This window comes from Phaenicophaeus curvirostris, chromosome 20, assembly GCF_032191515.1.
Source record: "Phaenicophaeus curvirostris isolate KB17595 chromosome 20, BPBGC_Pcur_1.0, whole genome shotgun sequence".
Classification (NCBI taxonomy): domain Eukaryota; kingdom Metazoa; phylum Chordata; class Aves; order Cuculiformes; family Cuculidae; genus Phaenicophaeus; species Phaenicophaeus curvirostris.
The window spans coordinates 9791785-9815140 of NC_091411.1; the positions used below are offsets into that span (position 1 = coordinate 9791785).

Below are 23356 nucleotides of genomic sequence, written 5' to 3' on the forward strand. Positions count from 1 at the left end.
CTCTAAGGAACCTGGGTGGGGTTTGGGTTGTGGAATCATTGAGGTTGGAAAAGAACTCTTAAGATGATCCAGTCCAACTGTCAGCCCAACACCACCATGCCTACTAAACCATGTCATGAAGTACCATGTCTACATGTTGTTTTGAACACCTCCAGGGATGGGGACTCCACCACTGCCCTGGGCAGCCTCTGCCAATGCTTCACCACTCCTTTAGTAAAAAGATTTATTTTTTTTCTTTTCCAAATATCCAGTCTAAACCTCCCCTGGCACAACTTGAGGCCATATACTCTCATCCTATCACTTGTTAATAGATGTGGGAGATGATGGGGAGCTTCTGTGGAATTAAAATGAATTCTTGTGCTGAGGACCAAAAGCTGTAGATGTGTCCCCCAAAAATATGTATTTAGGGGGAACAAATCTGTTTCAGTGCTTTCCTTTCCCCTTTTTGTGAGCGATGAATGATAGTGGAGGGAGTGTTAATGCCGGCAGGTAATGCCTGGGTGATGTCAGTCAACACAGGATTAAACAAGGCATGTGGAAAATTCTTCTAGGAAGTAAAGCCTGGTGAGAAATAATCATTGGAGAACTCAAGAGGTGCAGTAACCAGTCCTCATCCATGCCCCTGGAAATCTGCCAGGCAATGGATCAGCAGTTTGGAAGGAAGTGGCATACTTGGCAGGGAGGGAACTTAGTGGTCTGAGAGCATCCTGTGGTGCTGAGCAGGGCTGCGTTAATACGCTCTGAAGTGTCTTGTCATGTGTAAAGCCTCTCAGAGCAGAGGAAGGGGTGGATGTGGAGCTCGAGCTGCTCTGTAAGGCAAGGTGTCAGTTCCTCTTGGAGAGGAAGAAGTTGCTTCAGCATCAGTTCCTCCAGCATGTTCACGTCCCAGGGTTGGGATGTGAAAAGCAGATCTTTTCCTTTGTACAGCAGGCTGTAGTAGAATGTTGAGATGTTTGCAGAAACAGCATACTTGAGCTTAATGGCGGGAGTGCAGGGCTGGAACAAGGAAGATTAAATGTATGCACTGCAGATCCAGCCTCGGTGGAACATTTCATATGGGCTTTTTGGTCCTGATTAGCTCCTATTTCATGCCACAGACCCTGACAACTCTTAATCTGGGTTTGTGGCTGCTGTGAATTGACAGTGGTGAATCCGACACATCTTGTTTAATATGAAGCTATTTTAATCTATTACGCGTGCAGGTAGCTATGGACTTCTCTGCATGCATTAGAGTGGCCAGAAGGACATGAGGAGCCAGGATGGCACTGGAAAAGGGTAGAATCCTTTCAAAACTCTCATGGGTTTGAATCTTGTATGTAGCTGAAGTTGTGTTTTCTAGGATGTCTGCCTTGATATTGAAGTTAATTACTTCTCCTTGCTCTAGAAAAGATATTTTAGCATATTAATGAAGGGAAAAGGAACATACTGTAAGTGACCCCTGCACTTTTGTAAGCACAAAATTTGTTTTCCTGTAGCTGTGAAAAGTCTATCCTCCTTTTTGAGTAATAAATGAGGGCATGTAAATGCACACAAATTAATTTTCAGCTATTGTATGCTCCCTAGTACAAAGTACTTCATGTTGGTTTAGCGATGGAGAAAATATCAAGCATGCTCTGGAATACAGGAGACTCTTCTTGGAATATGCTGATAACTCCTCTCAGCACTTGCCTCATCTCCAGTTTCCTAAATATTTTCTTACCTCATTTGGCTGCTTCCAGTACTCAATGTGCCTTTTGCTCATCTGCATGATGGAGTGGTGCTGGGCTGCTGGACTTGTCTGCATGGATTCATGCCTGGATGTGTCTTTTACCTTCCCTCTATATATGTAAAAATACCAAACATTACTTACACACGTTCACGAGTGGATGCACAAATGATTAGATGTGTCAGCATGCACTTTTCCAGATGGTGGAAGCATGTTCCCTATTCCATTTATCTCAAATGTCAAACTCGATGAAATTAATTGCTACCAGACTTGAACTGAAGTGACAGAGTGATTCTTGTCTCTGTTTCACCGGTGTGAGGTGAAGCTGCATGCTCCATAGCAAGAACACCCTTCAGGACTTGAAATGCAGTTACTAAGCTGTGACTCCAAACAACATCAAGATCTGGGTTTTGCACCAGGATGACCAATCTTCATTTGGTTTCATGGGGAAAATTGTTTGGCTTGATAGAGAGGGATACCTCCTGGGGGAAGAATGGCTTGGTGAGTGAAAACTAACATTGTTTTGGGTTTCTTCTCTGCTGTGCATGGTGTGAATGCAGCAGCTTGTCTGGGACGTGCCTTGCTGAGGTTGGACAGGGTTGTAGAAAAGTTGCTCTGGTCAGATGCCAGCAAAGCTCCAGGGATGGATGCTGGCTTTGGTTGCCCGTTAGGGCAGTGAAGGGCTGAATTTCAGTTTAACAGGTCTCAGAATGAAGAAAATCAAGAGCTCTGGACGTTTGTGTAAACTGGGGTGGGTGGATGAGTCTCAGGACAATGCTGTTAGAATTGATAACAGAAAACTGTTTTTCTGTCTCATGGTCTGTTTGCACTGTGGCTGTCCTGGCTCTGGGAACTGTGCAGAGCTCCAGGGAGTTGCTTGCTATTTCATGGAGGCTCCGAGTTGGAAGGAGAGCTGAGAGGCTTCACCCAGAACTTTAGAAACAGTAATGATGGATTTATTTTGAAGTGATTTGTCTCTACTCTGTGTGTCACCTCTTATAAGGGGAGCATGTTCTTGGAAGGGCTTTTCTGGGTAATTCCTTCTAATAATCCTTTGTGTTTCTCAAATTATACCTTGTTGTAGTTACTTAAGCAGATTGTCAGTTACCTTAGGGAAACAGCTGTCACCAGACAATTTCTAACTATACCTAATTTAGGATTCTGCTGTTTTTAACCTCACTGTTATCTGGGCCTGATAATCTCTCTTCCTCAGTGGGCACTTTTTCCAGTGTCTCTCCCAACACTGAGCCCTCCATTGCCTACCAAACCTGGAAAAATAAATAGCCCCGTCTCCTTTTGCCCTCTATTGTTTCTCTCTTTTGTGCTAAGTACAGTAATGCTGCTGAGCTACCCCAGGGCTCCAGCGTTCCCATGCTTCCCCATCCCTCTCACAAAGAACCTCTTTTCTCCCTGCCTTCTGGGTGTTGGGGCTCTGCAAATATGTGGCAGCGACCCTTTGCTCTGTATGAAAATAGCCCCTGCCTTTTTCTAGCTGTCATTTATTTTTGCTTCTTTAATTAGACTTGATCCTGCTTGTATTTTTCTCTCCCCTTGACCCTTCTTATAAGGTTTTGAAAAGCTTTTCGGCTCTCTTTCTACCTGTGCATAGCCAGCCGTGTTGGCTTATGCGTGTCTCCTCTCTTTGGATTAAATTGGAAGGAACTTTAATTGCAAGACTCCAAACTTTCCCAAATATTTCCTCCTCCTGTGCTGTGAGGCTCCCCTGGGATGGGGCTGCACACTTGTAGCTCAGATTATCCTTCCATCTGGCTTTTGCCTAAAGCTGGCAGCTATGTGTGTGGCTCCCTCCTATTTGCCTCTGTGGGTATTTTAGTATTGCTGTCATCGTTGAATTGGAAATATTCTTACTTGGTGATGTCTTCATTCATCCTGGCTGGCTGATTTTCAAGGATCGTGTCCAAACAAAGGACCTGGTAACTTCTTATGTTCTGTTGTATGTGGAGACTGGTTTTTTTATGTGTAGGAGACAAATCTTTCCCTGCAAGGAGTTGCCCATTGCTGTTACCACTGAAATCCTTTGCTTTCTGAAGGGAGCTCTCATTCTAGTGTCTTTGCCTGGATGATGCTTTCAGTTGAGCGCAGAGGAGATCATTGTCTCTGCTGTTTAACCGTGACGTTTTCTGAAGTTCAGGTCCCTTAAGAACCAGAAAGTGAGTTTGCCACATTGGTTTCCAGTGCGCTTTGCTCTGAAAACCAGTTTTTTCTTCACAGATCTTGAGTTATGAGATGGAAAGTAGTAAATAAAAATTACCGATACGGGTCTGGGTGCTGGGATGGGTTGGAGCTGCCTGGCTGGGCTGCATGCAGGTGGAGGTGTCCCAACAGATGCTTTTTGCAGGACAGGAATCCACTCACACTGTCTGAGCTTGTCTGCTTGCAGTGGGTCCGGTTAAAAATCCTTAAAGGGCAATAGGGGATGTTAGTCCTCATCCCCACAGGATGACTGACATCTTTATGGAGGCTCTGCTGAATGGCTTGGGTGTCTCATGCATGGGCTTGAGGGGAAGGTTATGATGTGGTTATTATGTTTTTTGGGACTGAATGAATAGTAGTGGCAGAAAAAATCCAGTTTAAGCCTTATAAAGCACTCGGTTAATTAACGCTTAATGTCTAACTTGATTTAGGGGAGGTTTATTGGTTGGTCAAGTTAATATGGTCTAGTGTTCAGAGCTGCAGAAGGACTGTCTCTTAATTTCATGATGACTCCTTTGACCTTGCTCAAGGCGGCTCGTATTACCCTGCTATGATAAAGGAAGAAAATAAATTTAACAAGAAATGTTGTGAGCCTTTAAGACAAATAAAGGGGATAATGTCAAGGCAAATGTCTTTTGCTACAGAGAGAGCAGTTTAAAAGTGGTTAATATGTCAGAGTATTGATTTCTGGGCTGCTTTTTACTCATCTGTGTTTTTACCCGCTGCATTTCTACACCCTTTGAGAGGGTGAGTGATGTCTTCTCCTTGTGCTGTAGTTAAGATATATAGGTGGAGTATGCATCAATACCAATCTGCATTGAGTCTCGCTATGCTGGGTCGATCGGTTGAAGCCAAATGGCTTTTCAGGGGCTGCACAGCTTAGTCCAGGAGCTGAGTCTCTCCCCCTTGGAGCTTGGGGCACTGACTTAGCTGCTGGAGGTGCCCAAGGTTGCTGTGTTCATCTTGCTTGTTGTTCCCTATATGCTGTGATTGCATTTCTCCATGTCATGGAAATGAATGCTTGTTGTGCTGTGTTCCTATACAATTTATTTGTTGATTACCCATCTCTTGGGGATAGATTTAGCCAGCCTTATCACCTCACCATATTAAGTAAATTGCTGCTAAACATATTGGGATTGTTTGAAAGCAAAGTGATGTACTATTCCTCAGAGGGAACGGGGTTTGGGAGAGTTGTGGGGAGCATATAACTATATGAGGCTTTTGCAGGAAACCTCAGCTCTGCTAAACTGGAGTTTAGATGTTTCCCTGTAGAGATTTCACTTGTCTGTTGGAAAAGTGGTTTTTCAGTGTTAACAAAAACAAACACCCAGAGGTCTGGATTTTAGTGGTTGGTATATCACGGTGTAATTCTTCTGCATTTCACTGGTTTTAAATTTGGCACTATTTTGTGCTGGAGGACATCAGGAGAGTGGCCCTGCAGTGAAACAGATCTTTCAGCATCTCTATTTTCTGGTTTTAGTCTGGAACAAGGGGAAGAGTCTGTACTTGGGATTAAAATTGCATTTCACTACTCCTGGCAGCGAGACTCTTTTCTTCATTTTTGATCTTTTCATAAAGCAGTGCCAAGGCTTTGTTTCATCTTCGGTGTTGTATCTGACCCCTTGGTAGAGCTCTGAAATGGCTCAGATCTGGATGAATCATTGCTCTTCACACCCAGAGCCCCTATGTATCTTCCTTCTTTATTGTTTATGCTCCCGATACCCCTAAGTCCATGCTCTTGGATTTCTACTGCATGAGCTATGGTCTGAAGAGCAAGTTCACTAATGACCTGGGAAGGAGGAGGAACTTGCAATGAAAGGGGACAATATCTCACTGGGCTTTCTTCTCCTCCCACTAACCATGACTGAAAAGGCAGGAATTGCTGCTGAATGTGCAAAGGGTGGGCCAAGTTGCTCTGCACAAGCGTGAAAAAAAGGGCATTAATCCCATTGGTTCCTTTTGCCAAAAGTGTGCACGTGCCACCCTTTATATTACCCTGTTTGTTTGGTGCTTTATTTATTTTTTTCCTGCCTGGGAATGAGGATTTGCCCAGCTGCCTGTCAGAGGCAGGCGATGGTGGTTCGAAGGGCTTGGCATCCTGCTGCTGCCAGGGTCTGGCTGTCTTCCCCCACAGTCCCGCTCACCCTGCAGCGGTGCCAAGCACCTCATCCATCTGCCAAGCTCCTTTTTCTGTCACCTAAGTTAGTTGCTTGCAGTTAAGAAGCCACAAGTATAATTTCCTGGAAGTACTTGGAGTATATGTGTATTAGGATATGGAAAGCATCATTACAGCAGTCTGCAAATATTACAGGCCTGACTGATCAAAGTTGTGATTTAGCTCTTTAAACCTCCAAGTATGATTAAGAGATCATGCTATGAACCAGTTCCAGGCAACTGAAAATAAATTTGAGACTGGATTTGAGCTCTCCCAGATGCTGAGGCGAAGCAAGTTTGGTTTTGGATTGTTCTTTCTGTTTACAGCCTTGGAAAACATGTTCAGGAGATAGAGCATCTGAAGTAGGAAGCTGTTTCCTTACTTGGAGAAGGAGATGCATCTCTGGTCAACACATTCACTGAATATTGCACAAGGAAATCTTCAGTTGCTTCCATGCATTAGCTGGAAAAGAATCCTTGAGGGAAATACGTTTTCATATATTATTGGTGCTCTGGGACTGGTTCACGGGAAGGTTACCTGATATTTATCTACCTTTTTACTCGGAGGGAATGCTAATTGCTTTTTTACTTGGGTTAAATGGATACTCAGTGATTCAGGTTCTCCCTGCAAATACAAATAGAGGGCTCAACCTTTCCATCAGGCTCCTCAGGAACATCCTGCACGGACTTGTGTTTGACCAAGCAAGTGGTGATAAAGCATTGGATCTCAGTCCTGCCTCCTAATTGTGGAGGCAGCAGCTTCCAAAGGCAGCAGTTTCTGTCTTTTTCCTCTCTTTACACCTGACCCTGGAGGTGGGAAGATCAATAGAGGAGGAATGAGAAATTTTTCTTGCTGTTATAGCTTAGCTTTATGGCCCTAGATAGCTTCATTTCTATTCTTTCTCATTCATCCTCTGATGGATTGTCTTGCTTTCAGTAACTTGAATCCCAGCTCAAAAGGCCTCAGGAGCACAATAAAACTGAAAAGAAAAGAAGGAAAAAGATATTCAGCAAGTGATTATGTACTTCATCCATCCATTGCTAGGTATCAGCAAGTGGCATGATGTGCGAGTGAGATGGACAGTCAGACCCCTGAGCTGTATGTGTGAAGAGAGGGTCGTGCCCAGGAACCAGCGTAGCCACTGGTCCTTCCCTGCAAGACTGGGATGGAAATACCGTGTCTTGTTACCTCTCTTAGAAGATTTGGCAAAGCTGGAAGGTATTTAGGCACCAGCAGCTGAACTAGTGATGGGACTTGGAGGCTGCGCTTGCAAAGCTTTGTTGAAGCAAGTCAGTCAGTGGAAGGCTGTTACCCAAATGCTCAGGAGCTTAGAGATTTAGGCACTGGACTTGACTAGTTGCTCAGACTGATGACTTTGAGAACTGAGTACCTAAGCCAGGCCATAGGGAAAAGGGGCCAAGTAGAGAAGTTCTGAAGGGCCTGGAAGTCCTGGTGACCTTGACATCTTTTGCACATAGCACAGATGGAAAAAACTCAAAACACAAAACGAAGAGTGCCTTGGCTGGAGATGAGCTGTAGACCAGCAGATCTGTTGCTTTTGCAGCTTGTGGTCTGCTATGACCAGCTTTCCCACCTCTGCTGTGCTTCCTGTTGAAGCAGGGTCCCTGGAGGCACCTGCGGAGCTGGAGGTGGCATCACCGCTTTGTCCCCTTTCCAGCAGCAGAAAGAGGCAATTTCCAGAATGGGGTTGGTGAGAGGAGACTGTGTGCAGGGAGCCTTGGATCTCCAACAGTTTGATCTGGGAGTGTGCACAGAAGTGACTCCAAACAAATCTCAGTTGTTCCCTGTGGCGAGCCAGGAGTGGTTTTTCTTATCTTCCACTTTGTCACTATACTGGAAACCTCACCTTAAAATTGAGTCATTTGCATTTTTAGTACTAGTAAAGACTGCCATAAGTACCTTGGTGTGTTTTATCTCTTTTTCTATGCTAAGTGGATTACTTCTGCCAGTATCATGTTTGTGTAGGACTTCAGAATTGAGGTTCACTGCTGGATTGTCTGCATGCAGTCAGAGAAAGGCTAGTCTCAAAAGCTAACATGTAAAATTGAGAGACGTAGAAGTGACTAAAGACATAGCACAGAGCTGGCGTTACAGACAGAACCAGATATGAGTGGACACTTTTTCCAGGAGTCTTCTTACCTTTTACCCATCAATTTTCTGTTGTCCTAGTTTGCAGTCAGCCAGAAGCAGAAGCCACTTCTCCATCCCCTTGTGTCTCCAGGGACATAGTCACTTTCCTGATGTCTCCAGGGGAGCGAAAGGACAGGGGCAGCTCTGGGGCTGCCCATCATTCAAGCACCACTTCTCCTTGTCCGTGCTGGTAGGTTTTTTATAACTGTCAGTGGCCCCTAATTAGAAGGCTGATGCCAAAGTAATAATAATAAAAGACTCTTTATTTAAAACAAACCCATGTGAATAATTATGTAAATATTTGCCTGGGCTAGCATTCGTTTGAGTCCTGGGAAAGCTTTTTGGATGGATATCTTGGATATTTCTGGTTAGCTTTTATTAGTAGCATATTTCAATTTACATGCTATCTTTGGTGTTGAATTCTCCTTCCTCTATAATAGAAGACCTGAAATGACATCTCAGCTATGAAGAGCAGCAGATAGTTCCAAGAACAGCCAATGTACAAATTGCATTATAACTGGTTTAATAGAAGGGAGGTGGTGTTATTCAGGCAGCTGTGACTCAGATTTTCTAAAATCAGTTCTTGTCCCTGTGTAATTCGGATACTGTTGCAAAACACCATAGTGGCAGCTGTGGTTTCAAGGTGGAGAAGCCATGATCTTATAGGAATATTGGTACATGATGAGGAAAAATGTGTTATCTCTTTTTAAATCGGCTTTTGGAACAGTAGGGGAGAGGTGGTTTCTGGTGGTGGCTTTGCTGCCCCTGGGAGGGTTTGTCTCCCATCACAGGTAGGATGATGCAGGATGGAGGGAGCTGGTAATTAGCTCCTCTTTGGCTCCTGATATGTTTGTAATGGAGATGCTGCTCTGAGTATATGAGGGGTTTAATGGATCTGCTTTCTCCCCTAATGACCGGAGGGTCAGAGATCAAAGAGGTGGGTCAAGGCTGAACAGGACTTTCTCTATGTTACCCTAATGGTACTTGATGCGCTTGGTTGATGGTGATAAACCCCCTTCCAGCCTCGGGGGCAGAATCCTCTGCTTTTAATGCAGAATCTCACCAAGTGACAGTTCTTATTTGGGGCAGTAAGGAAATGCACCATGTACTCGTGTTTTATTTATGATGGGACTGGAAATTGGGAATGTGAACTGGAGTGTTGTGTGTGGATAAAACTCTTCCTTATTTTTGGACATTGCCACATTATATATGAAATTCAGCTTGTCCATAAAATCTCCCTCAATTGGCATAAAGTAAAATGTTCATTCCCTAGTGGTGTTAACAGAGAAATCCATTTAAACACCTGCTTGGGATTAGATCTGTTGAATAAATAGGGAATAGAATTAAGAAAATCATTAGGAACTGGTTTATGTAGGGAGAGAGAAATTCACCTCTTACTTGCAGGCTTCCCTTGAGGGCATCACAGCTCTTCAGTGGGTTTGTGGTGTTTGTGAGCTGATGAAACTAATGTCTTGAGGGTGGTTAATTGTCCTGCATCTTCCTCCTGCTGCTCTTGCCTTCAGGCAGCACCTGCCTTGTGATGTGGGCTAGATCGACTCTGAGGAACTAATACTCCAGAGAAAACTTTGGAAAGCAAGCTTCAAAACCACTTTGCATTAAGCTGAGCAGATATTAATTCGAAATTTGCCTTCCTGCTACATTTTTTTTGAAGAAAAAAGATATCGGTAAAGGAAAAGCTATGAGTGCGTTGATTTAAAAGTCTGAGTTGAAGAATTTGGTTTTCATTTCTTTTTCTGTGTCAAAATATTCAAGTATCTAGGAGTGCTGGAAGTAATTCAGTCTTGAGCTTTCTTTAGAACCATCCAGTGAAATAAAATAAAAATTACTTATGCTTGGTGCCATTATTTTCCTGGAAAACTAAAACCCCACAGTGCATGAAAATGAGTTTCCTAAATGCCTGGATCCTGGAAGCATCCCAGCTGGGCTACCTGTACCCCAGGATGTGGGGTAGTGCCCTGCAGGAAACCCTGCTGTGGTTTTATTCCCTTTTTAGCAGCTGATGTGATGTGCCAACCACGCGATGCTGATTGCCAGCCTGACTGTAGCTGCAATGTTTATTGTAGAGATGATTGCAATTATGCAGGTGCTTGTGTTAATGCGTTTAATTAAGCTGGTGGTTGGACATTCCATTTGCATTATGACAACAGAAAAGAAAGGCCTGGGTAAGGCTACAGGAAGGCTGGGGAGAGGCTGTTATTCCAGATAGGCTAATGTTCTCCTAAAGCTTGTCCATTTTGGCTGCTCTTCCCAGACTGTGTTGGTCTAGCTGAGAGAAGATGCTGTCTGTCTCTCTGTGCTTCATTCCTTGTGTCCTTCCATCACAGAAGCTCCAGCTATGGTTGCTGGACGGCTTAATCTAATGGTGCTTCTTCAGCATATCCCATTTTCCCTCAGTACTGCTGGAAGGTGCTGAGAGGGTGCACAATACTTTGCACTACAGGGATGAGGGTGGTCTCATTTCCCTTGGCGTAGGATTCAAGGTAGAAAGTAGCCCAATCAGCCTTTATTTTTTTCTTTCCTAATCCTGAAGTGTTGGAGAAATGTGGTATCGGGCATCCTGTATGAATGTAGGCTGCTTATATGCATCCTGGTGTGTTCAGCTGTGTTTCTAGCCACTAGTATGGGAGGAGGAGAAAAAGCCCTGACCATCACTCATTCTGTGCCCGCACTGTCCTGATGTACATGTAGGCTTGTAAGCATCCAGCAGAGATGGGTTGAGGCTTCCTGGGTGTAGAGCATGACTGTGTGTCTGTATATAATGGCTCTAGCCTGCCTGATGCAAATCCTGTCTGATATCTGTGGGTGCTCACTGATGTCTCTGGGATGCAGTGAGATGATCACTCATATAAACGACCCAGAGGGGCTGCAAAGTATTGCTTTTGCAGGAAAACCAAAGTTCAGCTGTTGGAATTTTGTTTCTTTTCCTAGCAGGGTTTTGTTTGGGAGGTTTTGAGAGTGCTGTCATGCAGAGGAGGCTACTGCCTTGATCCCTGTCTCCTGGGTTTTATCAAAGAGTGATGCCCTTGTTCTGGATTCAATGCTGAATAGCTTCGGGTACCAAAAGAAGGAGAAAAAATGCCCTCTGTGATGTGCTGCAGCATCCAGGAGTAGCAGGCAAGAGCAGGGGGGGCCCTGGCAGTGCAATGCGTGCTCTGCCAAAATGACTGTTATGTCAGGTCTTCATGTATTATTTCCCCCTGTCTGGGAGATGAGCATGCCAGCTTCTTTTTTTTCCTTGCAGGAATAATTATTCTGCACCCTATTAAAACTGGTTGCAAAACTTCTGTTGTCTTTAATGTGCTGCAAGATCAGGCCCTAATTAAATGTTGTAAAGAGCATTAAGTGGTTGATCATTACAAAGTACTTGAAAAATGCAAATGTTGTCCAAGTGCCAGATTGTCTGGAACCACATAGCGCTTCTCAGAGCAAAGACAAAGGGTTGAACTTTCCTCTTACCCCTTCAAATGCACCTGATTGAGAGAGTGAGGAGCTGGTGTTGGCTGCAACTGGTTTAGGTGTGAGATACTGAAAACTAGTTGTAGAATCATTAAGGCTGGAAAAGACCTCTAAGCTCATCCAGTCCAACCATCAGCCCAACACCACCATACCCACTAAACTATGTCCTTAAGTGCCACATCTACACATTTTTTGAATCCCTGTGGGGATGGAGACTCCAACGAAATCTATGGTTTGGTTGGGTTGCCTTGACAGGATGGAACAGAATATGATTTGGAGACCCCCAAGTGATGTTGTCACGTCCACGGTTCTTGAAGCTCTTGCTAGTACAGCTCCACGTGCTGCCCTGGGGCTGAGCAAACAAGGGCCCTAGCAAGGATTTAAATTGGAGGTTTTGAGTAAAAGAACCAGAGACTTTGGGCAGAAGGGAAGGAGAGGAGAGTGCCTGCTCATTCGTACATAACATGCATCCCTTTATGGCTGGCTTTCAGAAACTGCTCCTAAAATTGAGCTCTGTTTAAGACCTCTAGGGTAATCATTCAGAAGATGGAGTTACGCTCCGTCACCGTTTCCTTTTGCAGATCTGCTGAGCGTGTGAGTTTGAAGTTTTAATAACTGAAAAGTTTTAGACTCTGTTTGCCCTCAGTTGTTGTTTAAAGGGCAAGACTCCTGCCAGTAATCAAACTTCTGCTGGAAAACTTCCCAAAATGTCACAGTGACCTAGAAATACTTGATCCAGCTAGTGGGGTTTGGGAAGCTCCCCCTGGATCCTGAGTAGCTGGGATGGGAGCAGTGTGGGGCTGTGGGCAGGGTGGTATGTGAGGCATCCCTGCTGCAGCCTGGGTGTGTGAGCTGAGGCAATGACAGTGACTGTGAAGCTGGTGATTCACTTAATTCTTTTGACCCTGCTGTCAGCATGGGCCCGTAAAAGCTTCTCGGACACTGAACAGTCGCGCTGAGCACTGGCGTAGGCTGGGGGTTTGGCAGGGCTTGACTTGGGCTCTGCCTTAAAAGGCTTTGTGCTTTTCTCTGGAGCCGATGCAGTGGTTTGTTTCAGTGGAGAGGGGGGTAGAAGTTGAGCTGTATCCCCCTTCTTGGGAACAACTGGTGAAACCCCTTCCAGATCCCGTGGATCCTTGTAGGGATGCTTCGTGAGCAGGGAAAGGGCTGCTATGGATTGGCTTTGCACCCTTAAACTTGCCCTTTTGGGGACCCCACTCTTTTTTCTGTGGTCTGGGTTTTATTCGTGAGGTTTTTTCCCCCATGATTTGCAGAATGGGGGTCAGCAGCTCCTTGAAAGGGGCGGTGGGTGCTCTCCTCCATGTGCCCCTGGCATGCACCAGCGGGCTGCCCCTCACTTCCTAGTGACAGATGCATCACTTTGCTGCTGTCTGGCTTGGGGACGGATGTGCCCTGGCTCCTACGCTGGCACGGGGCAGGAATTGCCTAGCCAGAGCTGCTCTGGTGTCAGAAGAAAGCCTGTCCTCCTCCCTGACCCTTCAGCACCCTTTTTTTCTCTACTGAGCAATCCCCATGTGTGTGGAGCCAGCCCTATACTCCAGTATTTTTCCTTCCCTTACCAAGGAAGAACCTGAAATCCTTGGCTCCTAAAAATGAATGGGATATCTGCTCTGGGGGCTGGGATTTTTCCCAAAGTCCAAAACACTTGCCTGTTTTCTGTGTCTTGTGTCTTTAAGTTTTGCATGACATTTGCAGCAGGGATTTTTTGAGCGTGGTTTAATTGCATTCTGCGAAGGAAAAGCTTGCTGTTTGCTGCTAACACCACTGCTTTGTTAGAAACCCAAATGATTGATTATTTTTTCACACACACAAAAAATTTACGCTCAATGGAACAAGGATTATTTGATGCTTTGAGTTTAATGTAGTCTCGCAGAGCTGCTCTAGTATCAGTTCTGGGTTTCGTTCTTTCCCTTTTGGGATTGTGCATACGATCTTTTGAATCTGACTCTGCATAATGGTTTCCTTTGTTCACAGTTAGGACTATTTGGGCTTTTAAAAAAACCTCATAAGGGGATGACATGAGTCATTGGTGAAATATTCGCCTATCTAGAGCAGTGTGAAGTGACCCAGCTCTGCTGCGGCTCTGGGAAGGAGCTGATGTGCACCAGATGAGTATCTGACCCCTTTTGTAGCTGCGCTTTTTTTGCTGTACTGTGCCCCTTCCTGGGGACCGAATTTCTCTATCTTCAATTCTGTTCAGATTCTTCAATTCCCCTTCTTGAAATGCCTTAGCCTTTTGTCCGAATAAATAATTTTGGGATGGTGAAGGGTTTAAGAGGCTGCATGATGCCCATCCAAAGGATGTTTGAGCAGTGGCAACTGGAGTTTTATATTCTTAATTTTTGCCTATATTTTATTTTAGCCTCTACCATTTTCATTTAGTTGGCTATCCAAGGGCTGCAGCTAGGAAGTCAACAATGGTGAAGAGTGTTTAGATAAGGAATAGAAATTGTTGGATTCCCACAAGCATGACCTGAAGACATCAGGCTCCATAAAAATACATCACTGAGTGAAGCAGCTTTTATTTTGGGTCTGTGTTTGTCTGTCTCATATGGATCTTGGCACAGGAGTGTATTTAATACCTAATATAAGCCAAGATATCCACTTCAACCTCTGTGCAGCTGGCTGGGCTGTGAGAAACCCTGGATGCAATGAAACGGGCATCCTTCTCCCTGCACATTTTGCTGTCTTGCTGGTTGGAGTTTGTCCCTCCATAGGAAATAATGGAGTGTTTATTTGGTACTAAGAGTCTTGGGAAAATATTTAAAGAAGCAAAAGCTGGTAAAGGCAGAAGGGAAAGGGTCTGTGTGCTTGGCTTGTCTTCCCTTGGTGTTTTTTCTGCAAGGCAGTAAATACCCAGCACAGTGCCCTGCCAGGAGCTCTGTCAGTGTGGAGGCTCAGCTCCCTTCTGGAGGGACTCTGACCTTGGCTTGGTTTCCTGGGTTGGGATTAAAGTCTGGTGCTGGGTCACAGCTGGCTCTTCATGACCCCAGTTGCTGTAGTGTGAGTGCACCCAGCTCTGACCTCTCGCAGCTCAGAGGCTTTGGGGGCTTCTGCTGGAAATCACCTTTTCCTTAAAAATTATGTGGTAGCATCTCCTCTGTCTCCTGCTGGGAATGGGGTTTTGCTGTGTGTTCAGGCAGCCCTGCAGAATCTTCCTTTCCTGTTTGAGAATGTAATACAGTGAGACAGGGTGGTGCTGTGCCCAGCATTGTTTGTGTAGAATATATTGATGTTAATAGGGAAAATGTAGTGATAACTTCATACTTGTCACCCAAGTACCTGAAAGTGCATTATGAAATCATCTCTTTTACCTCACAGCGCAGATACTGGTGGTTTTCAGGCTTAAAGATCATAGAATCACCAGGTTGGAAAAGACCCACTGAATCATCGAGTCCAACCATTCCTATCAAACATGACAAATAGCTCATGAAAATGATATTTTCCACCTTTCTGTGGGACTTGAGGTACTCTTCAAGGAGATGTTACTCTTGAAATAATCAGTATTCTCTTTATTTACTGTCATTATTTGCTGTGGGATAAGATGGCAAGTTTGTTTTATATTGCTTGTTCACATAGGCAGGCTTTGCTTTGCAGTAAACCTGCCTCGCGGCTCATTTAACGCTTGGATATAGATCTCCAGGCTGGTGGGTGGTGTATTGAATGATGAGAAAGTTGCAGAGGGCACCTGGAATGAGCTGGGAACATAAATGCTTATTCATTCTTCGCCTTGTGACCTCAAATCTTTGGCAATAATTGCATGCAAGCTACAGGATGACTAAGGACTGTGTCATTAAGTCTTGAAGGTCTTTGGATGCCCTTTAGCTGCTATGAAACCACGTATGGAAGAATGGTTCTCCGCTCTTAGAAGAGGTTGGAAAAGACCCACTGGATCATTGAGTCCAACCATTCCTATCAAACACTAACCCATGTCCCTCAGCACCTCATCCACCCGTCCCTTAAACCCCTCCAGGGAAGGTGACTCAGCTCCCTCCCTGGGCAGCCTGTTCCAGTGCCCAATGACCCTTTCTGTGAAAAAGGATGCACCAGAGCCTTTAGGGTTTGGGCTGGGTTTTCCAGTTGCACTGCTTCTGTAGTGCTGAGAACATTTTTGCCTCTTCCAGTCCCGTGCCACGTACCCAGCTGTGGGGCACCTGGCACTGCAGATTGGTGGGTGGCTTGGTGAGTTGGGATTGCTGTTGGGTCTTCGTTATCCTTGCGTTAAACATGGGCTGTTTGAAGTTTGCAGTTGAGGAAAAGCAATGTTGTGGTACTGCCAGCTTGTTGGGATTTGTATGAGGAGTTTTGTGATACCGAGTGGGGTTTTGTTGCTTTCTTTTTCTAAAAGTCTCCGCTATGTGATTGCTTCATTTAAAAAAGAAAAGTATTCCCAAATTACAGCTAGAAAAGCTTGAAGATCACTCTTCGAAACTGTAAGGCAGCTTTCAGAACAGATTTAATAGAATTTCTTGTGCATGATTAGACTTTTAACAGATTTATAACATTTGCACGTATAGAGTTGGGAAAAGACATATATCTAAGCTTTATAATTTACTGGAAACTAGATTGTGTTCTTTTTGAATGCTTGGTTTTGCCAAGTGCATGTTGGCACTGCTCAGTTCACCGTGATGGGCAGGGTTGGAGGATGTGAGGTGGCCAGGGAGAGCAGCCGCCTCCAAATGCCACGACGTAAAGCAGGGAGGCCACGGAGAACGGCTGTCACCAGCCCTGCAAGGCGACAATAGCTGCAGCCTTCAACTTGGTGGCAAGTTTAAATATTGCGGATTTCCTTGGGGATAAGGATTTAATTAAAGACCTTGAAAAATGACAGGAGAGAGAATTGTTTCGAGGTTTGTTATTTGTAACTTGGTAATTTTTCAGACACTGGAAAAGCAGATACCCACAAGTAACATATAAGCGACTTATGTATCATGACGCTTGGTAAAGTGCTTTGGGGCCTATTCAAGAGCTTTGCTTCAGGTGTTAAAAATAATTATTACAGGCATAAATATGGCTTAGATTAATGACTTCTGGCTAATGCTGCATGTGCTGGGGTTTTCAGCACAGTCTGCAGAACCTGCAGCTCTATCTTGCACTGAATTTTAATAGCACCAATTCTATTGGGGTTGGGTTGTTTCTTTTTTTTGGAGGGGCAATCATGTTTTTTTTTTCTGCTGATCTATCCTGCTTTTGAGAGCATTAAGCTCTTAAATGAATGTAGCCCTTATATGGATAGAGTCATCATCCCTGGAGGTGTTGAGAAAACGTGTAAATATGGCACTTCAGGATGCGGTTTAATCAGCATGTTGGTGTTGTGTTCATGGTTGGACTTGATCTTGGAGGTCTTTTCCAACCTTAATGATTCTATGATTCATCTGGTAGATGGTGGATGGGAAGTCTTTAACTGACCTTCACTGCAGTTGCTAAACATGAGTCCGTTATCCCCTTTTCTGCTTTGTGACAGGCAAGGGTAATGGCATTTAAAAAAATCCTTTCTTATTATTGCACATGTCCTGAAGGATCAACAGGGCTTAGGACTGCTTTCACTCTTAAAATTTAATTTAAGGAACAGTCAGGGAAAGGAAAAGTGAGGACGAACAACCCAATCATGTTGGGATTGGGGTTTGCTCACAGACAGGGATGTTCAGTGTGCTCTGATATTCCCCTCTAGCTGTTAATGATGCTCTGGGTTCCTTTTGACTTACTTGGGGGTGTTTTTGCTTCTGCATCCCTCAGCTGAGCCTGCATAGGTGGTTTGGCCCTTGTCAAGGGTGGCAGAGCACAGCCACGCTGACCTTGTTTCGGCTGGAGCCTGTGCCCAGCCTGAAGCCAGGGAGCTTATTTCCATGAATGCAGCTTGAGCTGCTTTAATGTTGATGTTGTAAGAAAGACAGAGGGACTATGGGATGCTGCCGAATGGGAACAGAGTTATAAACTTAATACTGGCTTCTTCTGATCCAAGTTTAAACAGGTAATTAAATAATTAGGAATCAGATTAACCCAGAAGGATTGGGTTTGTGTTTAAAGCCTTGGTCAGACTCAGAGGAAGTAGGGATTTAATTCCTCCTTTTGCCACTGTTGGTTCATCAGTGAGTCATTCATCTCTGCTCTGTTAAAATGGGAAGTAATTCTCCTTTTTGGTATTTTTCAAAGGGATTAATGCTGCTGGATACAGACTTCTGGGACAGCCTTTGATCTGATTTTGGTCTCATTCTGGCTATTTGGGATTTGCCTCTTTGTGTACCAGCTGTATTGCCACTTTCTCCGGCACAGCAGGGATGGAGCTGCTGGTCTCTTTTGGGGAGCCCTGTGCATCTCAAGTGAAAGGATGATCCTGTGCGTGGTGCTGCATAGTAATGCTATTCATAAAAAAGCAAGTCAAAGAAAGTAACAGCAAATTCATTTGTTGGTTGAAGGCCAAACCCAGTGCAAGGAATACTCTGTAGGGGCTGATTTTGGTCAGTCTGGTCTCTGTCCTTCTGTGCCTGATGCTGTTATAGCTCCTAACAGGAGACTAGGTTGAGCTGAAAAGTCAAGGGGAAATAAAGAAACTGATTGGCTGGGCAGGAATAAGAGCTGCTCCTGTGTGAATCTCATCTTTCTGGGAAGAGCTGGAGACTTTGATGTTGCGCAAGTCCTACTTAAATCAGTGCTTTTGGTGATGGAGAGGAACATGAGTGGTCTGTAGGGCTTCAGCTGGCTTCTCATCTCCTTTTTGATTTCCAGGAGCAAGGAGAGGTGAGACAGTCATGCACATCTGTAACAGAGGTTAATTCCAGTCCTGCTGTGGGTACCTGTGTGGATTGCAGGTTGTACGATACGCAGGCTGTAATTCTACTTGAATATCTCACTTTGAACTAATCCATCATAGTTATGGAGGATCTTCCCTCAAAACGAAGATGAATTGCATGTTGTATTTGGAGGCGCACAGCAGCACAGGGAGGCAGACAGATGCTTGAATCATCCTTTATAAATGAAAAGTGCTGCACCAGAGCACCGATGAGGGTAGGGGTTGCTGAGAAGGCTCCGAGCCTGCTGCCTGCTCGTGGCTGTTTGCTTTTGGAGGAGGTCCAGCTCTCTCGAATGCCCATCACCTTGATATAACTGCTGCAGGGGCTTTTGGAAAGCAGTTGCTGTATGGCTTGGAAGGGGTGACATTCTGCTAATGTATAAAGCTGGTGAAATCTTCTGTTTTCATGTCTCCCTTCCTTCCTGTCAGTACACTGCACAGCATCACCTATAAGATCATGGTTGTGAGCAGCATTTAACTCGTCCAGCACCATGTGCATCTTTCCTAAGAGATGATCACGACTGGCTCTGGTGTCAGGTGGGGCTCCCTTGCCAAAGGAGCTGATGTGCATAAGTCCTTGTCATAATAGCAGCAGAGCTTTTGGATGATGGATTCTTTTGCAGACGTTTCTGTTCTTGCAAACACCTCGGCCCCTCCGTGGCTGCTCTCTGTGGGATGGCTTGTGTGCAGCGCAGTGAGAGAGGCTCCAGTCCCTCCACAAGCAGGACTGGGCTGATGTCAGGAGTCTGGAATTCATATCCCCTCCCCCTTGCCTTTGCCTTTTTCCCCCTCTCTCCTCCCTAAATGAATGTTGGAAGCAGTGTAGGAGCTGGCTGACTTGAATCTCTTGGAGCACAGGGAGGTAACTGGAAGCAGAGCTGGAGTTTTATTGTCACTTTGGTTGTTTGGGCTGTATGTGTGCAGATATTTCTGCGTGAAATAAAACACAGTTAAAGGCAGGGGGATGATCCAAGTGGCAAGGACAGCTTAGACAAATGCGTGTCATCCTTCTACTGTCTAATAGGTTTAAGAGACATGAGGAACCATTACAGCTGTACACTACTTGGTACAGATTGTCTGAGCCCTGTATTATCTGCTGTGTTGACTTGGATTTGCCATGTATTTGGAATCTCTTGTTGAGGTCCCAGCTTCTCAGGATTATGGAAACTTTTAAGAACTGTCTGACAATGTACACGAATTTTCCATGCAAGCATTAGGCTGATCATCTTGGTAAAAATCACTTTATACTGTAAAAGATCTGTCCATGCTGTTTCTTTCCATGTGTGGGATGTTCATTGTGTCAGCGCTGATGTGCACGCTGTAGCCCTTCCCCAAGGATGCAGCCAGTTGCATATTATAGAATCCTAGAATGGTTTGAGTTGGAAAAGACCTTAAAGCCCATCCAGTTCCAAGTTCCAAGGGTGAGGAGAGTGGCCACTTCTCAGCCTTTTGGCTAAGATCAAGTGTAGTGTAGTCTTTAGAACTTCAATTATCTTGAGGAGAACCAGTCCCAACTTTGTTGCTGTGGGGAGTGCTGGGTGTGAGACAAGCGTCCTTTATCAACTGTTTTAATGTCTGCAGCAGTGAGAGTCTCAGTAAAAACATGAACCTAATGGGATGTCATTGAGGAACAGAGCCTTTTGCTCCGTGTCACTAGTCCAAATGCCCAGAAGAAGGGGGGACAGGGCTGATGGACGGGGTGCGGTGGTGGTTATGCTGTGTCCTGCTGCAGCCTGCTCCTGCTCAGGATGGAGGTGCCATCTCCATAGTCTGCCTTAAATTCCTGGCTGAAGGAGTTGGATGTGGGATGAGGCCACAGAAACCAGAAACGCTTTTTCCCAAGGTGCTGATAAGATAGTATATTCTCCCTTCTGCCCTCATGCAGACAGCTGATCAACAATGAATTAGTGTCTCTGACCAGCAGTACTGTGTCCTGGCATTGAAGCTGGTAGTTGCAGATGTATTGAAAACGTGTTTATTCTGTTTTTAAAATTGTGATGAATGATTTGTGTGATGTAGGCTAATAATGACTTGGATCTGAGCAAACGCCAGTCTTATTGCCTGCTAATTCTCTTTTTCTTCTTTTCTTTTTACAGCTGAACCTGCAGACCTCTTGAAGGTGTTAGATTTTCATAATTTACCTGATGGTATCACAAAAACAACAGGGTTTTGCACAAGCAGAAGATCTTCAAAAGAAGCAGATGTTGCTTATAGAGTAACAAAAGATGCTCAGCTTAGTGCACCAACAAAGCAGCTGTATCCTGGTGAGTCTGCAGCTTTTTCTTTGTCATATGGAAATAACTGATCCCATTCTCAGATTCTGCAGGCACGTATAGGGTACTGTATAATTCCTTCACTTTCCAAGTGTGCTTGCATGCTCCCTTGGCAGGGAGTGATTCTGCTGTTCCAGAGAGCTGCAGTAAGCTGTTCTTTTATCATTGCACTTGCACATGGGTTTCGCTGCAGATGATGTGATCGATGCTCACATCTGTTCCTTCCCTGTATCAGAAAGCTTCTACTGTCTCATTACCACACAGTGACATCCAGCTGGGGAGAGAGACTTGGAAGATGCAGAGGAACACAAACTGCATTTTCTTCTGTGTTTGTGGAGTGCCAAGCACAGTAGGGTTTTATTCTGTGGCTATGGTGTCTCTCATAACAAATAATCACTATATAAAAATAATAGACTGCCCCACAAGAACAGATGTCCCAAGAAAAGCTGTTTGAAGAAATTGGAGATTTGTTAGAGACAGCCACTAAGATGTGGGAGTTCACAAAGCCCCTGAAGGGCATGTGGGCTACTGACCATTTTACTTGCCCCTGAGGATGGTCTGGGGTTTTAATTTTTCAGACCATGGGACAATTGGTACGGCAGAGTAAAATGTGCTTGTAAAAAGACCGGACATGTTATGGACCCAAGCTACTTGCTACCTGAGAGCTTCAGTCTTGAACACAGTCACCATCAGAAGACTTCTTTCCAAAGCCTCTCCCAGCATCCTTGTTTTACCTGGGGGAGTGCAGGGGTCCTGGGAGTAAGCATGGTAGGACTTTCAAGGTTTGAGGAGAAAAGCGCCTTTGCTGGAGTAGAAAGATGCTCTATGTAACTCGTCTGCAAAGCAGTAGGTGACTTAAGCAAAGCAGACACACGTTCTCCTTTGGTGTTTGCGAGACAATTAACGATACAAAATGCATTAGCTAAATTAGAGGCAATGTGGCATGCCACTACCAATACTTTTTAATTAACATGCTGTATCTGTCAGACCCAGCCTGTCAATGGCCTTAAGTGAGGACTCCAAGGCTTCACTCTGCCTCTCTAGATATTTCCAAAGTCATTGAGTCTGCTCTGCTGCTTGGTAAGGAAATCAGAATGGAAGAAGAAAGTGAAGAACCCCTAGTGTTTTCCATCAGATCAACAGATGTTTTCTCAGTACATCCCCGTAACTAGATTTAACTTCTGCTCACACCACCAGATAAATGAGAGAGGAGGTAAAGATAACAAAGTAATTGCAGTGCAATGTGCCAGGGGAAATGTGGTTTTAGTGATTTCACGTTAACAGGCGGGTGGGCTGTAGCATAACTTTCCCTCTCTGCTATAGAAAACCTGTGGCAAACGTACACTCCACATAATATTTTGTGCTAATTAGAAGTTGTTGGTTCTCTGAGTTGGTAATTACGTAGGCTTTGCATTCTGCTTCCACAGCCAGCAAAGCAAGATGTGTATATGTATATATATCAAAGCTTGTCTGTTTTTCTCAAGCCCACAAGAGTGAGAAAATCTGCTGAGATGCTCTTTGTCCTCACTCCTTAAATAAGTTCTTCTTCCCAGCAAAACCGTGCTCTTCCAGCAGAGGCAAGAAAGGCAAAGTTTTCAGTGTCAGCCAGCAAAATGTCATTTGCATTCTCGTAGCAAACTCTGTATTTTCCACACTGCTTGTGGGTATCTGCATATAGATTTAAGAGCTCAAAAATCTCTGTTACAGCTTGAACAGTCATCTCTGAGGAAAACAAGCCATTCCCGAATAGGGGGTCTACTCAAATGATGACAAAGGCTGGAAGTTGGTGACACCGTTGAAGAGTTGTTTTCCTTTGAAAAGCGGTTCTGGAAATGACACCATTTCACACACCAGATCTGCTTTGTGTTTGTGTCAGGAACTGAATCAGCTCATTCTTTTTCCCCTTAAGCAGCTAAAGCTTTCCCGTCCCTCCTAGACGAGCAACAAGGCTCTTTATTTTAGGCTGTGTTTGGATGCACCTGCAGGATGAGGGTTAAGAAGATGTCCCAGCTCTCCCTATTTTGAAGACCATGAGGTTGCACAAGGGCCCTTACCTCCTGGTCATTGTGATCAGGAGAGAGGATGCTAGTTGGATTCCACTGGTTTGCATATTGGGGCATACACAGATGCTCAAGGGAAGCTGATGGCATCGGAGCATGGGGAGCTGCGTGGGGTGGAGCTGTCTGTGCCCACCCTGGACCTCCTCCCCTCTTTCCATGGCTCTATCTGCAGAATTGGGCTCTTAACCCTTTGCTCCCTTATAGGAGGTTGCATTTGGTGAATTTGAAAAGACTTGGCCAGGGGGTAAAAGAGCAACAGTGACACAAATTCAGCATCAATGCCGTGCTGTTAGGTGAAGAAATGGATGTGCAACATCTCCCAGCCTGAGCTCGTTTGAAGAAGTGAACGAACGCAAGGGCTTAATCCCCAACCTGTTGTTGGAGGGGAGTCTCCATCATCTTAAAGGGGATTTGGGTCAATTTCTGTGCTTCATATATTTTTTTATGATGTATTTATTAGTATTGCTATCTGTGTGGATGTATTTTCATACATCATTTAATAGCCTGGGT

At 44.7% G+C, this 23356-nt stretch overlaps 2 protein-coding genes across 3 annotated transcripts in view; one reads left to right on the top strand and one right to left on the bottom strand.

Moving 5' to 3' along the window:
- The window catches only part of PIERCE1 (piercer of microtubule wall 1), a 378509-nt gene that overhangs the window by 17384 nt on the left and 337769 nt on the right, over positions 1-23356 (bottom strand). The window lies entirely within an intron of this gene.
- COL5A1 (collagen type V alpha 1 chain) overlaps positions 1-23356 on the top strand; it is a 149276-nt gene that overhangs the window by 12894 nt on the left and 113026 nt on the right. For both annotated transcript variants that reach the window (XM_069873655.1, XM_069873656.1), the window contains exon 2: positions 20610-20777. In XM_069873655.1, coding sequence (XP_069729756.1) covers positions 20610-20777 — 168 coding nt within the window. The remainder of the gene's footprint in view (positions 1-20609; positions 20778-23356) is intronic.